This window comes from Ischnura elegans, chromosome 3 (assembly GCF_921293095.1).
Source record: "Ischnura elegans chromosome 3, ioIscEleg1.1, whole genome shotgun sequence".
NCBI lineage: Eukaryota > Metazoa > Arthropoda > Insecta > Odonata > Coenagrionidae > Ischnura > Ischnura elegans.
The window spans coordinates 33,357,237-33,374,044 of NC_060248.1; the positions used below are offsets into that span (position 1 = coordinate 33,357,237).

At 39.5% G+C, this 16,808-nt stretch overlaps 1 protein-coding gene across 1 annotated transcript in view; it reads right to left on the reverse strand.

Moving 5' to 3' along the window:
• The window catches only part of LOC124155639 (M-phase inducer phosphatase-like), a 142,850-nt gene that overhangs the window by 92,262 nt on the left and 33,780 nt on the right, over positions 1 to 16,808 (reverse strand). The window contains exon 3 of the mRNA XM_046529642.1: positions 725 to 773. Coding sequence (XP_046385598.1) covers positions 725 to 773 — 49 coding nt within the window. The remainder of the gene's footprint in view (positions 1 to 724; positions 774 to 16,808) is intronic.

The window sequence follows — 16,808 nt, forward strand, 5'->3', positions numbered from 1 at the left end:
GCGTGATTTGATTTAGGTCACAGCATTCCATTGAAATAGATTAAAAAATCGGTCGCAACAACGTTGTATTTTCATCATAATTCTCATTGGATGGGGAATTTAATGTCAGCTTTTGCCACTATAAATTTATACTTGCAGTTTAAAAAAGATTTTCTATGTTCTTATGTCAGCATCACAATAAGAGCCTGGGTAAAAATTATCATTTCCACAAATAAAAACAATTAATTCAATTTTACTTTGTGAAGCTTTTGAACCATGAAAGTAATAAGCGAAAAATCGAATGCCTTAACTCCTCCTCAGATAAGTTGATGACGTCATGCACTCCTGCCGATCGGGTCACTGCATCTCAGCAAAATACTTCATTTATAAATATACAAACTTTAAATTTAACGATACCGTTTAAAAAAATGTTTGAAAATTTCTAAAGTGTTTTTTTGCCGTCATTATGATTTTTAATTATATACCTATAAAGTATGACAGAGCAAATGCAAGTTCTTTTTTATCATAGTCGATAATGGAAGAGTCAATTTTAAAATATTTATGAAAATGACACTCGCATCTCGGACGAACCTCCTCACGGTCATAAAGGAGAGGTTATGCGCAGCTATTTCGTGTTTTGGGATATAGTGGGCGGGTAAGGGCAATCCCTCTCTCCCCTTTGGTCCTACGTCCGCCAAGACCCGGAGGAGGTTTCGTGAGGGCTAAAAACCATTCAGTCTCTCACCTGTTCTCAGAGAGAGGCAAGTCGGCGGGCGAGCCGGAGTCGATGAGCTCTGAAAAGAAGGAGAAAAAAAATATGAGTCGAGACAAGTTGGGGGTGGATAGGACCATTTTCGGGGGTTTTTCGGATGGGGACTATAGAGAAAATTCCAGGCGGGTAAAGAAAGGGGGCGAGCGCGCATGAACAGAAGGACCTGCTGCGGAGTAAAAACACCCTCGTGCTAGGCGGTTTTCCTTCGCTCTTCGAATGGGTGAATAGAAGGTGTAAGTGGGAGGGGTTCTCTGTGGATGGGAAGACAGGTGGGGAACATCGGCGCCAAATATCGATACGACCGAGTCGCATATCTGAAAGAAATAGACCACCAGCACTAGAATAGAAACCTTACGGAATTCCGGAAGGTTTCTATTCTGTGCCACCAGTGAAAGCAAATCACAAAGATTCTACGAAAAACCAGCGAGTAGCTGATATCTTCAGATGTCTGATGATTTCAACAGCGATTCTAAGAAACCTAGTCTTTTCGGGAAGACAAGTACGTTATATCGGCGCCAAATATCGATGCATTCAAGTCGGATATTTGAAAAAAAAATCGACCACCAGGGAAAGCAAATCACAAACATTCTAGTACAAACATTGAGTAGCCCAAATCCTCGGATGCCTAATGATTTCAAATTCGTTTCGAAGAAACCTGGTCTTTTCGCGAAGACAGGTACTGAAAATCGTTGCCAAATATATATACGACTAAGTCGGCTATCAGAGAGAAATCGACCACCAGTGAAAGCAACTAACGAAGACTCTAGGACAAACCATTGAGAAGCCTAAATCCTCGGATGTCTGATGATTTCAACTGTGTTTCGAAGAAACCTGGTCTTTTCGTGAAGACAGGTATTGAAAATCGGCGCCAAATATCGATACGACCAGGTCGGATATCAGAAAGAAATCGACCACCAGTGAAAGCAAATCACAAAGTTCCTAGACAAAGCAATGAGTCCCATATCTTCAGTTGTCTGATGATTTCCACTCTTACTCGAAGAAACCTGTTTTTTTCAGGAAGACAGGTACTGAACACCAGCGCCAAATTTCGATACGACCAAGTCGGATATCCAAAAGATTTTGACAACCATTGAAAGGAAATCACAAATATCATAGGAAAAACCATCGATTAGCCCATATTCTCGGGTGTCTGATGATTTCAGCTGCGTGATTCGAAGAAACCTCGTCTTTTCGGGTAGACAGGTACTTAACATCGGCTTCAAATACAGATACGGCCTAACCAGTTATCCGAAAGAAATTGACTACCAATGAAAGAAACTAAAAAATTCTAGAGCAAACGGTCCAGATGCCCACACTTACAAGAAAACTTTGAAAAATAAGATAAAAATATTCTATACAGTAAAGTTTCATTAAGTGGTCGATAACTTCGGGTTCCGGTGATGTCAACTCTGATTAGTGAAAACAGGTCGCACAATATATATTAAACCATAATAATTTTTTATGGATTGAAAATTTGATTTCAAAGAAGTTTTCAAATGAGTTTCCACAAAGGTAGCGATTTTTCCCTTCTTTAGCAATTTATAGGTCAAAATGACAATTTTCTGCGAAAACCTTTCAAAGGAAACTCAGAACAAATTTGTAAGCACATAAATTCAGGCATACAAAGTTCTTTTATTTTTATTTTTAAAATTTATTTTCATCGTCCCGAAAACAGCTCATTTAAGGCCTTTTACATCGGAGGAACTAACATGAAACAAAGACTATCACACACAACCGTTCACTAGGTAAGAGCAACTTACTCAGGTGGGACTCGAACCCGAGACCTTCGGTTTGGCAGACGAGAACTTAACCCCGCCGCCGCCGAGGCCACTTCCAAGCCTTGCAAGTACCGAAGACGCTATAATATATGACATTTGTGGATAGCTATAGTACTTAAAAATGGTGCACAAATCCGATATGAAACAAGTTTTACGAGCCACGAACAAATTAAGTAAAAATAATTTCCAAACACTAAAACGAAAGTAAATCTGCTACTTGATTTTAGGATTTCGATACGAAATATGATGAATAAATGAGTGTAATACGTGGAATTATTATTAATTACTTATTTTTTCTGATAGTAGGTACGGCATTTTTTACCAAGGAAAATCGAACGTATTCAAGGAAATTTAAAAATTTATAAACAAGCAAAAATATCAACAAAACTATAAAATAAGATACGAGAACAATGGAAAACAAAATTCCTGCCTGCTATTTCACCGACCCCAACTTGTGGATAGAAAAAGAATTGTATAAAATATCTGAACTACTAAAGTGCATGTCATTGAAATTCCAAAGCGAAAAAATCCGTCGAAATGAAGTACTGAAATGAGCACAACTACAAAAACATTCGTTTTCGAACTTTACTATTATTTTACTATTACTACTTACACCATACAATAGAAATCTAATTTCAAGGTAACACTGAAAATACTTTCTCCGAAAATACAGGAAAGGTGGAAAATACAACTTCATCATGAAAAACTGTCAAGAATCAATTAAATGGTAATCAATCCACATTTTCGCACCGGAGAAAATACTTCAGGAAACATCATCAGGGATCCCAAAGACATGACCATGAGACATAAAGTTAGCGAACGTTCCAGTAGCCCATGTAACTATATTCATCCATCAATCAACTCACCTGAGTAAATCACAACAATCCTAAACTGTTTAAACTTATAAACATATCAAAACATCGTTCAACTTTATGGATTAAAGGATTGGATTAAAGGACAAAGAAATTACGTTATGCTATGCTCCTATATCCTATGAATCAAACTTCAAAATATACACTAGTTTAGGCATGAGGAAGTTTTCCACAATAAAGTGAAAGTAATATGTTTACAGGATACGACGGAGAGAATGCTCTGGATTTAATCAATTATCTCAAAAGTATATCAAATTATAAAAAAAGGTATCTTTCTGCCCACTTAAATTAATTTCACAGGTCTACTTCATGTGTTCCGATTGTATGGCAATCATTATCAGGTTCTTTATGATGATTGCAAGCCAATCGAAATTGATTTAAGCGGGCAGTACGATATCTTTGTTCATAATAGGGTAGTTTCCCTCATCAAAGAAAACGAAAGGCATTGATTGCGATTCGTTACCCACCATTAGTGTATTCATAATATACAAATTATTTGGTTTTAGAAATACCGGTTTAGACGAATGGCAATGGTCCATTTTTATCCTCATTTGAAAAAGGCCAGATTGGCGCCCATGCGATGCCACTCTACGTGACGTCACAGGGACCTAGTTTCTATACGAGAAGATAGGTGTTATACATCGTCTGAGATTACCAATGCATGCATGAGGCGCAGAGCTCAGGGAAACATGTCTTAATAATCACTTATTAAAACTGGCTAAAGTCAGAAAGTTTTCCTCGCTTGATAAGGTATTAATAATACTAATTCAAGCCAAGCGCTACCAGCCAGCAGGGTACTCAGCTACCCGCTAGCAGCCTTCGTCGTATCAGCGCTAAGCCTCGCCTCAAGGGTCACCTCACAAGGTGGCAGCGGGAACCAGAAATACGTCACATGGAGAGATTTCCCGGCATTCATACTTACCCGTCGCGTTTTCGCGCGCTTGAAAATTTTCACTTTTCATTTAATCGCGAAAAATAGATATCGTCATTTAAAAATCTAAAGGCGTGAAATACGTACTCCAGGAGAAATAATCTTTCGATTTAGGCAATAAAAAAATAATAGGAAACCACCCTATTATCATTTCAAAATGATATAAATATATAAAGTTCAGAAAAACTAAAAAAATGAAAAATACGGTGAAATCAACAACTAAAGAATCAAGACTAAAAACATTTCCAAATATGTGGAGCGAAAGCATGAGCAATTTGCCCACAAACGGTGAAAATAATCAAGTTCCTGGAACAACTATAGATAAGAGTTACGTGTCCTGCTTGGGGATCCACAAGTCGCTTGGACCCAAGGTCATAAAAACAAACAGCATTGATTTAGGCCCACCTTCGAGAGGCTTTCTCTCAAGTGGAGTCTCTACCCCACGTAGACTAGTAGGTAAGCGAACGAACGACTGGAGGGACGTTTATTTTACTGCGCTCTCAGAAAATGACAGTTTTACAGATTCGAATTTATAGGGATACTGCCCAAGAGAACACACACAGCTTAGCACGTATATCCTAAAGGCTTTACCAACACATTCTTGCTGCGGAAAGCTTTCTTCCCTCACTTTTTACGACGCACGAGAAATTACGGTTTTTTGAAGCTACTCTGCCTAAGTGAGACGGCAGGACGGAAAATGCCAGTTTACAAAAAAAGACGATGTATTGGCCAAAAATATTCCTAAGAAGTAACTTTGAAGGCATTTTTCTCAGACAAACCAGCGTCAGATGTGTAAATATAGGATTTGCGCCAATTTAAAGCCGAGATGTTGGTCTCAAATTAAATGTTTCCGAGTCAGAACTCTGCTGCCTGTGCTGCCACAATCGGCCGATGGATTCGCGAATAAAAATTGCTTAGTTATTGCTAGCAGTGAGGGGAAAACATCAATGTAACATCGTAAGAGTACGTAATTCGTTAGTCATCAATTAAACAATATCTGAGCAATTTTAGACATTGTGTACAAGCAGGCATCTCAAGAGAGATTGAGGAGAGCTTGAGGGAGGAACCAATGCAAATCAACATGCGAAGAAAAATAAAATAGTAGCGAAACGGCTTGAGAAGCGATTACGTCGCTTGAAGTTCGCGTGGGCTGAAAACCCAACTGGGAACACATGCCGCCAATCACGGGTTCAAGGCGGTTCAAGGTCTGAAATCAATCGCCCACGAAGTTGAAAAGTTTTGGAGAGCTACGAGTGGCACCCATTGAATTACGAATACGTAACTGCAGACCTCACGAATGAATCCCTAAGTTCACTACGGGAAAAATATATAACTAAAGGGGCAATAAAAAAACTATGGAACAAACATATTTGATTGGCCCGGCTTTTACTATGCAGAAAAACTGATAAGAAAAAAATATATACAGAAATACAGTATCAAGAGTGGTAAATAACGCATGGATTAAACCCTCTTCTGGCATAATTATTAGAAAGGCCAAACATAATCCTTATTAATCATTTAACATAGAAATGATGGGAATATCCAACTTTTCATACGCAAGAAAAAAAGAAAAATTGACAATAGAGAGAACTATTCCTCTCTACAGGACTTTAGGTCTGAAATTCATCACATCACTTTTTCTTCTCTTCACCTCCTTGCATGTGTCAAGAAAATTATAATCTTTACCTTTCGGAAGATCATCAAGTGGCAAATAATTTGGAAATTAAGACTGTGCAGAGTTTAAAATGTAGCAAGGTAAAAGTTCACTTTAACCTCTCCATTCCAATATAACAGACACTAAATCGCTAAATAGTCACATTATAGATCCCCTAGACGCGTCATCACCCAAAGAAGATCGGACGTTGGACTCCCCAGTAAAGGTGCACAGATCCTCAAGTTCACGAACGTGAAAATTTAAGGAGAAACTAAAACTCACTGCAACAAAGGGATGGCAATAAAATTACTAAAGTAAGGGATTGATTATTTTGTAAACGTAAACTATGAGACTTGAGATGAAAATTTATCAGGAGAGGATATCGAATAAAACGTGTGATTTTGAAAATCAAGTTTTTAGATTAGCACAATGAACTTCTAAGAACGGATAAAGGCAAAACACTCGTAGCTTATCCTAATTAGAATGCTGCGTCATATTGATACCTAAGGTAATTGATATTAAATAGGTGCCAACGAATTCTCGAAAAGATTTTTGTTGGTTGGGAGCACTTCAATTTATTCTATCTAATCGTTATCATACAATTATATTTCTTAATTCTTTCGATAATAATAAAGGGAAACCGTGAGCTACTTTGATAATGCTTCAATGCCGGATGAAACCGGTGAAGAGAGCTATCTATACGGCAACATATAGCGAGAAAATTTACAAAAATTCAAGGAGTAGGTAGTTCTTCAAGAGTAAAATGACACCAACAAAAATATACTTCATTTTACTTTTATATTCGAGAAAAGAAAGCAATGATAAGAGTACTAAAATCGTCTTTCGGGCTTTATTCCACGTTGATTCGTCCTATTATTGGACGAAGATGGATCACCACGGAGTAAAGCCCGGGAGACCTGTATCTTCAGATAAATTTACCCGCGGAGGCCTACAGCAGGAAAACATTACATACGTCTACAAAGCCCCAGCAATGGCAATAAACACGCGACTAAAGACGTTTCGGCGGGCATCCGGCAAGGAAAAGGAAGTCTTTGCTTTCTCCCACAATGCACAAAGAAGGCCTTTCGATCCATTCCCGCCAACTGAAAGCGAGAAAGAATGCGCCGCTCGCCCCTTCTCCCGCCGCTGCCTCGGGGGAGGCGGAACCTCTCGAGCGTTGAAATCTCCGCCTCCGAAAAAAAAGAGATCCACACTGAAGATAACTTGCCCTCTTCCACACCTCGCGGAGCACTTCGGGGCCGATTCCCCCCGAACGAAAGCGACAGCATGACAGCGTCGTGCACCACAGTCCATCCACACTCATGATATACGGGATGACCTCCATATAATTGCCCACCAACGGACAGCCTTTTGACGGTTTCCTTCAATGGACTAAATGGGTCCTCTCCGACATTGCCCGCGAGGCATCGATTAATGTGAAACCGAACATCACAATGAAAAATTGTAGAGCATCATGAAAAGTCTACATAATAATGGACGAGGTTAATCGTCAAAAAAAAAACCAGTCTAACCATTGACGTTGCTGCTGAGAATTATTCCACACACAAGGGGTTCATTAGTACTCCGAGGGTTCTTATTTAAGGAATAAACGCGATGACTATTCCGTACGCAGAGCCTGTACGTTCACAACATAAAATGCACATAAAACTTGATTTATAGAGAAACGGAAAGACATCTGGCAAGATAATTACCCGGAGGAGAGGTAATATTTTTAATGTGCCAAGTTATGCAATGGAACATAAACAAGGATACTAGAAAACAATGGAGATAAAGGTAAGAGAAGAAGGTCAACGGCTTTATCTGAATATGTGAACATATAAAATACAAAAAAATAGTGGAAAACTGAAGTTATAATTGAACGTTCGTCAACCTCTTCATTCATGTAAAAGGATTTCAGATGGCTTTCCGATCAGAAGGCCAAATCGCTGAGGAAATATTTTAGAAATGATCGTTCAAAGGCCAGAAATTCGATAACCGACATCATTCGCTAAAAACAATCATATTACCACGAATACTGATTAAATAAAGGTATAAGCAGAAATGCATTGACAGGGGGAGTGCAACGGTTTGGTTTCTCCCGAACTGCTACAAAAAATGTGTCTGCAAAAGCTTTAAAGTGACTATTGATAAACACCTTTGATCCCTCATCACGCATTACGGAAGATTTTACTGCTGCCCCCTCTTCAACTAATGCCATAATTAATTTGAATTCAACGGAAGAGTTATTCCTCGGTTCCCATTAGCCCATATTTTTCTTCATTCCATTTTATAAAATCGAACAACTATCACAAGAGCAAGAATACACTACCCTTTGCTTCACTAAAGATGCCACACACGATGTTGCTTTCAATTTCCACACCTTTTAACTTTACGAACTATTCTTCGTATACTCCATGAATCAGCATGACCGCCTTGGACCCATAAGAGTAGCTTTGTTCCAACGAGAAAAGTGAGTTATACTGCATTAAAATGGAATAAATAATTAGAATCTTGGTAACATGAGTTTGCAATAGGTGCACTATTTTTACTCAGCTATCACTTACATGAAAAAGTATCAATTCTTCATGTTATGATCAAGTTATCTTTACGGGATCAGTATAACACGTACAATAATACTTTCTTATGATTAACACATGATTCGGTATGCGTTCGCGAGATTTTTAAGTAATATACAACACTTTCACTGGTTGCCTCAGGTGATGGCACCTACCTTCCTTCTATAAGAAACTACTTACACCTCGATACTACGACGGCTAGCGAAACTGTTGTGTGTTACAACGAACACAGTCGTATCCTGAATGATGCATTCATCACGGTCGATAAAACGCCGCGGAAATCTGAGAACGAACGATAATTGTTTCCATACGTCAGAGCTGCCCGCGCGCGCCAAAAAGCCCAGATGCAGGCGCCACCAGGACAACGCGGGACGAAGCGGATACGACCTATGCAGGGGCGTCACGCTACAAGATCCCATTCAAGAGCGCTCATTAAGGGCCCAAGCCACGGTCCACATCATGCCTCCCCTTGGCACACATCTGCCGGGCGAGGCAGGGGCGGCAATATTATAAACCTCCGACGCGACAATGGGGACATAAACTAGAACCCTCTCACTCTCCCTACCTCGAGTCCCCTCCTGTACGACACGGCACTGAATTTGACGACCCCGTGCGATGACGGGGGATGAACATGAAAGAGCCGGGGGAAAGTGGACCCCCACAATTTATTTGTCGGAAAGGAGGGGAGAGAGTTTGATAGGACGCAGCACAGGGGCGGCGGCGGTAGACTGATAATATTTGAGGAAATATATAATAGGCAGACAAAGCTGCCTCACAGAGATTCAAGCGAGATGGCTGGTTTTGGATAGGCGTCAGTAAAGCTCACCCCGGACTGAGCCATAAGACGCGAGTGAGTATCACATATACAAGGAGGGGAGGAGAGTTCATTTCGCTGGGCCACCTCAAGCTTCGAAGAAATTTGTTGTTTTCATTCTTTTGGCGGTGTACGAAGGCTTCGCTCGGCTTAAGAACTCGGATGCCTGCCAAATGCTCAACCCACAAGGCCAACTTTCTCAATAAGTTATCGTTCGGCAGACACAACCGATGATTGAAAGATTTCAGGCTCTTCTCGGGTCAATTGTTCATGGGCCTAACACCAGATTATTCTTTATACTAGCCGATGATGACCAGATTTCTGTTCCATCATCCTCAGTCCTGAGATCATGATGTCCGTATTTCAGACTTGAGAAGGCTGGAAAAGTATATTAGCGAAACGTTTGCAAAAAATGGATATTCTGCCTCGAGGTAAGACCTGAGAGGAATTTACCACATTTGATGATTATCATTTACAAGGCACCCAATCACAAAGACCCATTGCCCAAGTTAAAAAATCCGCGCAGATCCATAGATAATTATATTTTTAGCTATTCTACGTTACCACAATATTTGTAAAGAAATGAGGACGAGTGTGTACAGTTTCGATAGGCAGACTCCATGAAGATAGTTTTTTTTCCTAGAGGAAGTAGGCGACCCGCGATTCATTTCAATTTCTAATCCACACAAATAATTTTCCGGAAAGCAGGGGAGAGAAAATAATAGCGGGATAGAGGGCAGCACGGCGGCTTCGGCGTCGGCGGGAACAGCGCCCTCCGGAGTCAATGCACGATCGTACTGCTTCGGCGGCGTCGCCTCCACGGATAGAGGAGTCATCGCCCTTGAAAATGTTATGGGAGGATCGACCGGAAGGGCACGAGCGCGCGGGAAGGGCAAGGCCACCTGACATACAAATGCACTCTCGTCCGTTTCCCGCCCCGCGCTCGCGCCACCCGCCCACACGGCTCCGTGACATAATCCGCGGGATATAATCAAGAAGGAATCGACTCTCGTACCGCACCCTGTTCTCACCACGACTGTTGATGGCACGATGACTGATATAAAACTATCGAGCTCGATCACTGTTCCATACTGGCGAAATTTAATTGATTACATGATAATATTCAATGGTTTCAAAGAATAATGTATTATGAGACGATTAAAAAAATAAGGTATGCGGTAAAGAATATTTTTCCGAGTGAAGTAACGGATTAAAAGAATATTTCACGTTTGAAAAATATGATCGACCACAGGTAGTTCATTATTTTTAGGCATATTACTGGAGAGCAGTTGAGCACAGTTCCTGATTTTTCAAGCAAATTACTGTAACGATCAATGGATCAACATCAACACAGGAAAAAGTTATATAAATAGGTTATTATGATCAAAAGGAAAAGCGAAAATATCCTAATACCCACACGCAAGCTTCTGTATATCACTCGTATATGAGTTATGGCACTGCCTGAGGCTATTATTTCCCGCCTCCAACAACTCCCATTCATGACATCATTCTCATTCATGTGGTCACCGTCGATCACATATGATCGTTTTTACCGAATAACAACGACTATTATTCAACCATTTTCAATAAATACACATATATCGAATAAGTATACAATGAATAAAAGTGGTACATTTTAAAACCTTTCACAATATAAGATGACAACATTAAGAAGACAGACATGCTACGCCCAACAGAGAGATTACGTTGTTCAAACTGAACATATATACCGTTACTCGACATAAGTGGCGTAGCCAGGGGGGTCCAGAGGGTCCGGACCCCCCCCCCCCTGGAATTATAAAAACACAATTATTTTCCTTCATAAAAGAAAACAAAACATTTAAAAATCATAAATTTACAAAATATATAAAAATTTAAGTTGTTTCGATTATGACAAGGGTTAAAATTAGTTTAAAATTCTCTAATTAGTACCCTGTTTTTCAAAAGTTTTCCCACCTGGTTTTGAACCCCTCCCCCCCGAACGAAATTTCTGGGTACGCCCCTGCTCGACATTCAGATCCGGAGTCAAAAATTAAAACATTATCAATAAAAACCTTTCCACTTAACGATAGGTTATATTTTCAAAACGTTTAAAGTTACGTACATAAATACCATCTTTTTAAAAATCATTCATCATCATCAACCTCCTAAGATAGGTTTGATACAATTATCAACCGAATTCTATTGACTTCAACACCTACATAATTCAACTTTATATCCTTCATCACCTCCTACTTGCACCTAATCCGCGGCCGTCGTCAGCCGTCCTTCAACGAAAATTATAATTATTTCATACTGTCTGAAGATGTGGCCGATTAAAGTGTCCCATCTTCCAAACTCGCTAATATCGCAGCTAACCTCTGTATCATACAATATACAACCTCTATATACATACAATTCGCTACCCTCTGCTTTGCTAAGTACACTGATCTTAGGTAAGCGAAAAGGAGAAATTTTCTTTAAACCCAAGATAAAAGATTTCTTCTGAGCCAATTATTAAACACATTGCAAACAATACTGTAATCTAAAACATCCCACGTAGAGGCCCTCTATTATTAAAGAAATGCAAAATCAATTCAGAAATACAAAATTTGTCACTCGGCGAGAGTGAAAAAACCCATTGTGTGGTACATATTGCCTAAGCCTCCAGGAACTCCTCACTTTCAAATTTTGTCTGGATTCACCTCTGATACGGAAGTGCGAACACGCAAATACTCGTCTCCTGTTTCTGAATCCTCGATCTGCCATTTCCAAATTCATGAAATACAATAGACCTCTGGACAAAATTTTAATTTGCCTTCAAATATGTTCTAAAAAATCAATAAGGATAAATATATACGTAAAACGTTTATTATATGTAACAATTTTCCATGGAATGTTTTTTAATCGCAAGAAAAGGAAGCTTTTCTCATCAGCAGACACTCCCACCTCAATACGTATTTCCATTGGCTGACGGAAATATGACGTCAGCTCATGCAACCATGCGGCGGTCCCATGAAATTCATGGGGGTTCGGCGGATTTGCAAGGAGATCTTCAGCACGGATCGGCACTTCGTTAGCGTTTCACTTTGAGAAGTGAACATAATATCGCCGTGACGTCACGGCGATATTATGTTCGTGCTTTTCACGTCATATTATATCACGTACGTGCTTTTCCGAAGAGTGAAAAAGTTACTGGGGATATTATTTTGCTTCCGTGGGCATCATGGATCCTGGTTTCGATAAGGGAGACGCGAGAAACTTGCCTAAATTTTCAACTGCCTCAATGTTTACATTCATAGGTATATATAGTAACTACTGAATTAATAGTAACTACATAAATTCTGAGACCCGGGGAGTGAAGATGGCTAGGTGAGTATATCATTACGAGTGGAAATTGATTTCCTTAGGGTATTAGTTGATGTTAACGTTTCTAAATCCTTTTATTCACATAGAGTCAGACGAGAATAATACGGCGATGATGCTATAAGTTACGTGGTTAAGCGTGATAAAAATGAATGCATCGTCCGTGATCGTATGCGTAGGTTCGATCGAAGGCCTATGTTGTTGAAGCCCGTCTTTTGAAGGAGAGCGGCGAAAGCGAAGTTGTGACTCTTTCGTGTAAGGATTGCATAGCCAGTTTGGGAACGTAAGACTTTACTCTAAGTGGTATTGTATCTTTTTTATTTGGCATTTTAAGGAAAACAAATTTTCCCGTTATTCATTCGTGTAGAACAACCTGATGAAATTTTTAAGTGGTGAAATCTCCGATTTAATAGACATAATAATTTGTATTTCCTGAAGTGTGGAAAATATAATATGGAACTACTTCGAAGTAGTAGTAGTACTCCCACTTGCTCAAAATTTCACTTTTAAGTAACTTAATGGGATAAAAAAATTCCCCTTTTTCTGTTGCTGTTCCTTACATTCTTTACCTACAGCAAAAATATAGGAGATAAAACTATCCGCTTATTATTATTACATTTGTTACCTATCAATGAGCTGTAGGGTTCTACGGTACTTATTCATTTGGTTTTGTAAGCATATATTCGAGTTACTCTAACATTATCCAGTCTTTCCCTAGTTTCAAGAAAGAATTACTTCAGTTAATTATATTAGAGTTTTCGTAGTAAGTACCAATAAATCAAGAGACTGAAATTCGTCGGCACTTTTTCATCCGAACAGTTCGTCGTTCACCGTCTTGGGGGACCGTGTGAAAATACTTATTTGAGGCATTTCCACTAGTATTACTGCACATAGGCACAATGCAGTACTTATAGCTGCGCTTCGACAAATCGACGAAATACGTACGACAACAGAAACGGCGTAATATTCACAAAATCACTAATTCTTTACCTCCTGTGATACCTTTACAGTGATGCGCACGGACGCGAATAACAGTATTGCATGAGCTGACGTCATTCAAGATGGCAGTGGTGCGAATTACGTTCTTCTTGCATGGCAAGTGACAGCTATTTAAAATGCTCGAAATAAAAAAATGCAAGATTATACGGCCAAAGTGTTACGCCACTTAGATTAATATTTACACGTACTTTTCAGAAAGGTCTTTACCTTGATAGGTGTCCAGAGGTCTATTCTCTTTCTCTCTTTAACGTGACTCTACCTTTAAATTCCTCACTAATAAACATTTTTAGCCTTTTCATTAAGTCGATGATACTTATAATAAGTGAAATAATTCAGCTTTTATTTAAACGTTTACAGCCAATGAACCCTAAGTTACAACCAATTCATTCTCTTCACTCGTATAAAATGTATAAATATCAGGTAAAGCATTTAAATCAAACAAAATATACATCCATATGGCAAGTACAGTAGGAATTCAATAGTTTCACTAGGAGAATTCACGTTTCAAAATATGGCAGTACTTCTAAAGTGAAAAAAAAACTAACTGAGAATTCGTTCTGATCTAAAATCCATTCGATGAGGATGTTATTAGATGCAATCATATTGGAGCAAGAGAAATAGACATAGGAAGAAAAAAAAATAAAATAAAAGAGGAACCAGAACAAGAGCAAATACGAGCGTCAGAACGTGCCCATTCAAAACTTCGCGCGAAGCTGAAATTTCCCACCCCAGCAGGCCGGCAGCTCCCGAGCCGGAAAGGTGTGGAACTTGGCCGGGAGAGGCGCTCATGGCCAACAAGTGGCACAAAGGGACCCGCGAGCGGCCGATGAACTCCGGAAGAGGCGTACACGATGGTCTTAAGGCCGCGAATTTGAATGAATTAGCCACTAAAAAAACTATATCTCCAACCTGCAAATTTGCTTTTCAAAGCTCTTACTACAACCACGTTAGGTTCGAGAAATATGCTGTATCTATCTTTCCAGTTCTTCATTTATGACAAGATTAATTCTAATCGAGTATTATTGCACAGCTATTTCTTTTTCTGTCATCCAAAATACACTAAAAATCAATATTTCAATTGCCTCAGACCTCCAATAGGTGTTAATCGTACAACTATATCACGCACTTATTACCATATTGAAAAAATACAGCGAAATCACATGAAAAGTAAAATAATAATTTCAACTGTGCGATCCAAACAAAGAAATATAAACTATTGCGATTTCGAAGAGGAAATTGTCAGCCTCCGAATACTACAAAATACAACAATCATTTGATAAACACTTTATGTGTCAGGATAAATGGATGATGTTTGCACTTAATTTAATTCCGAAAAATATTACGACAAGAAACAAATTTTAACGCTTATTATCTTTTAATTTTCGGCGGACGACCCTTGGAAACCTCTTTGTTTGGAGGATGCTCCATCCCACATGGAGTTCTCGTCCGTCCCAAATTATTATTATAAAATTAACCCTAAAATATTTCTCCTAAGATATGAATCATGAATAAATATATCACCTCGATTATTGACTGATTAAGCTAAGAATGAAATGGCATAGAATAATTGACATAGCAATTTTTATTTTTTTAAATAAAAACGTGACATACTATGAAATTTATCGGGGAAACGAGAATATCTAATTGATACACGAGGAGCGGCAATAAAATAAATAGGATGTTATAAAGAAATGCGGGTTGCATACAACCGGGGATATTTGCTCAAAGTGATTTCATTCGTGAATTAAAATTTTCATTCCCAGAAAGAATGAAAAAAGACATTTTTGTCATCAACTCATAGCCAAAACAAAAACACTACAACTATCAATGAAACGCTCACAAAATTCAGCTCACAATCATTAAGGGTATTTGACCAGGCCATGAATTAATACCCATGCATACATACCTAACCGAAAGAGTATTTTCACCGACATTTTTCTATCTAAGAACTAAGAATGGAAAAAATAGGTAGGTACAAAATTATGGAAAAGGTACACCTAATACAATGAAGGAAACGGCTAGTTCATGCCAATTGTCATGAGCTATAAATCCAGTAAACACATTGCCTTTTCAATGAAGGGCGATATCCTCAACAAAGATAGCGTTTTAAAATTATATTAGAAATTGTTTTTGACACCACATAACATTCACGGCATAGTTCGACACAAGGCTAGTGAAAAAAATGTGATAACTATTAATTTTGTATACGAAAAATGCTGAGTAGTACTGAAGGAAAAAGAAAGCAACATATTACTGCTAACACAAGGGTCTCACGCGTGGAACCTCTCTAGGCATAACATATTACCATCATTTTTTGAACAAAACAGCTCACCCCATCCTTTTCTGAGCATACTAATCGTTGGGTAGCAAAATGGGGAAATGCTTCCATAAAATCCAAGAGAAAAAGGCATACGCAGAAAAAATTAGTGAGCACTTTGAATCCATAATAGTTACTTATGACCATTGTTCTATGCGACACCCTTGTTTTCAAAGTAAAGAATTCTCACAGCCGGCCCAATAATTCACGAAAAACCTCACGACGAGAACACTGCTCACTAGCGAAAACCAACCCCTAGTAGCTCGGACCACTCTCACCCGGTTTGATAATGCATCGGTGAGCAACACTCATTATCGTCAGCTGTTCCCGATCAAAAATCTTGGCGCAGTTCCCTCCCCAAGAGGGAGAGAGCAGCTCTAACCGATCCACCCCCTCCCAGTGAATGATTGCACAAAGGGATGCAGGCAGAAAGGCAAAACCGGAACCCCCAGATGCGGGCACCCGCTTTTTACAAAAACCCTCGCGGGGTGAAAAACCAGTTCGCTAGAGGGCACTGCCATCGTGATCGGAGGATCAGAGGGCGCTCTGGAGGGAGGGCAGCGGCCCGCCGACGGCGAACGCGGGGCGCAACACGTATCTGCTCCGACAGCAGCGGGTGCGATAAAAAGGTGTGCTGAACCCCTCAACCAGTCACGCGATGCTTGGTCGTGGACGGTGGTCATCATGAGGGCGGAAAGAAATTGGTCCTCCGCTTTGGTGCCACAAAACGTACGCAGTGATCACGTCAATACAATCCTCAGGTTACACAAA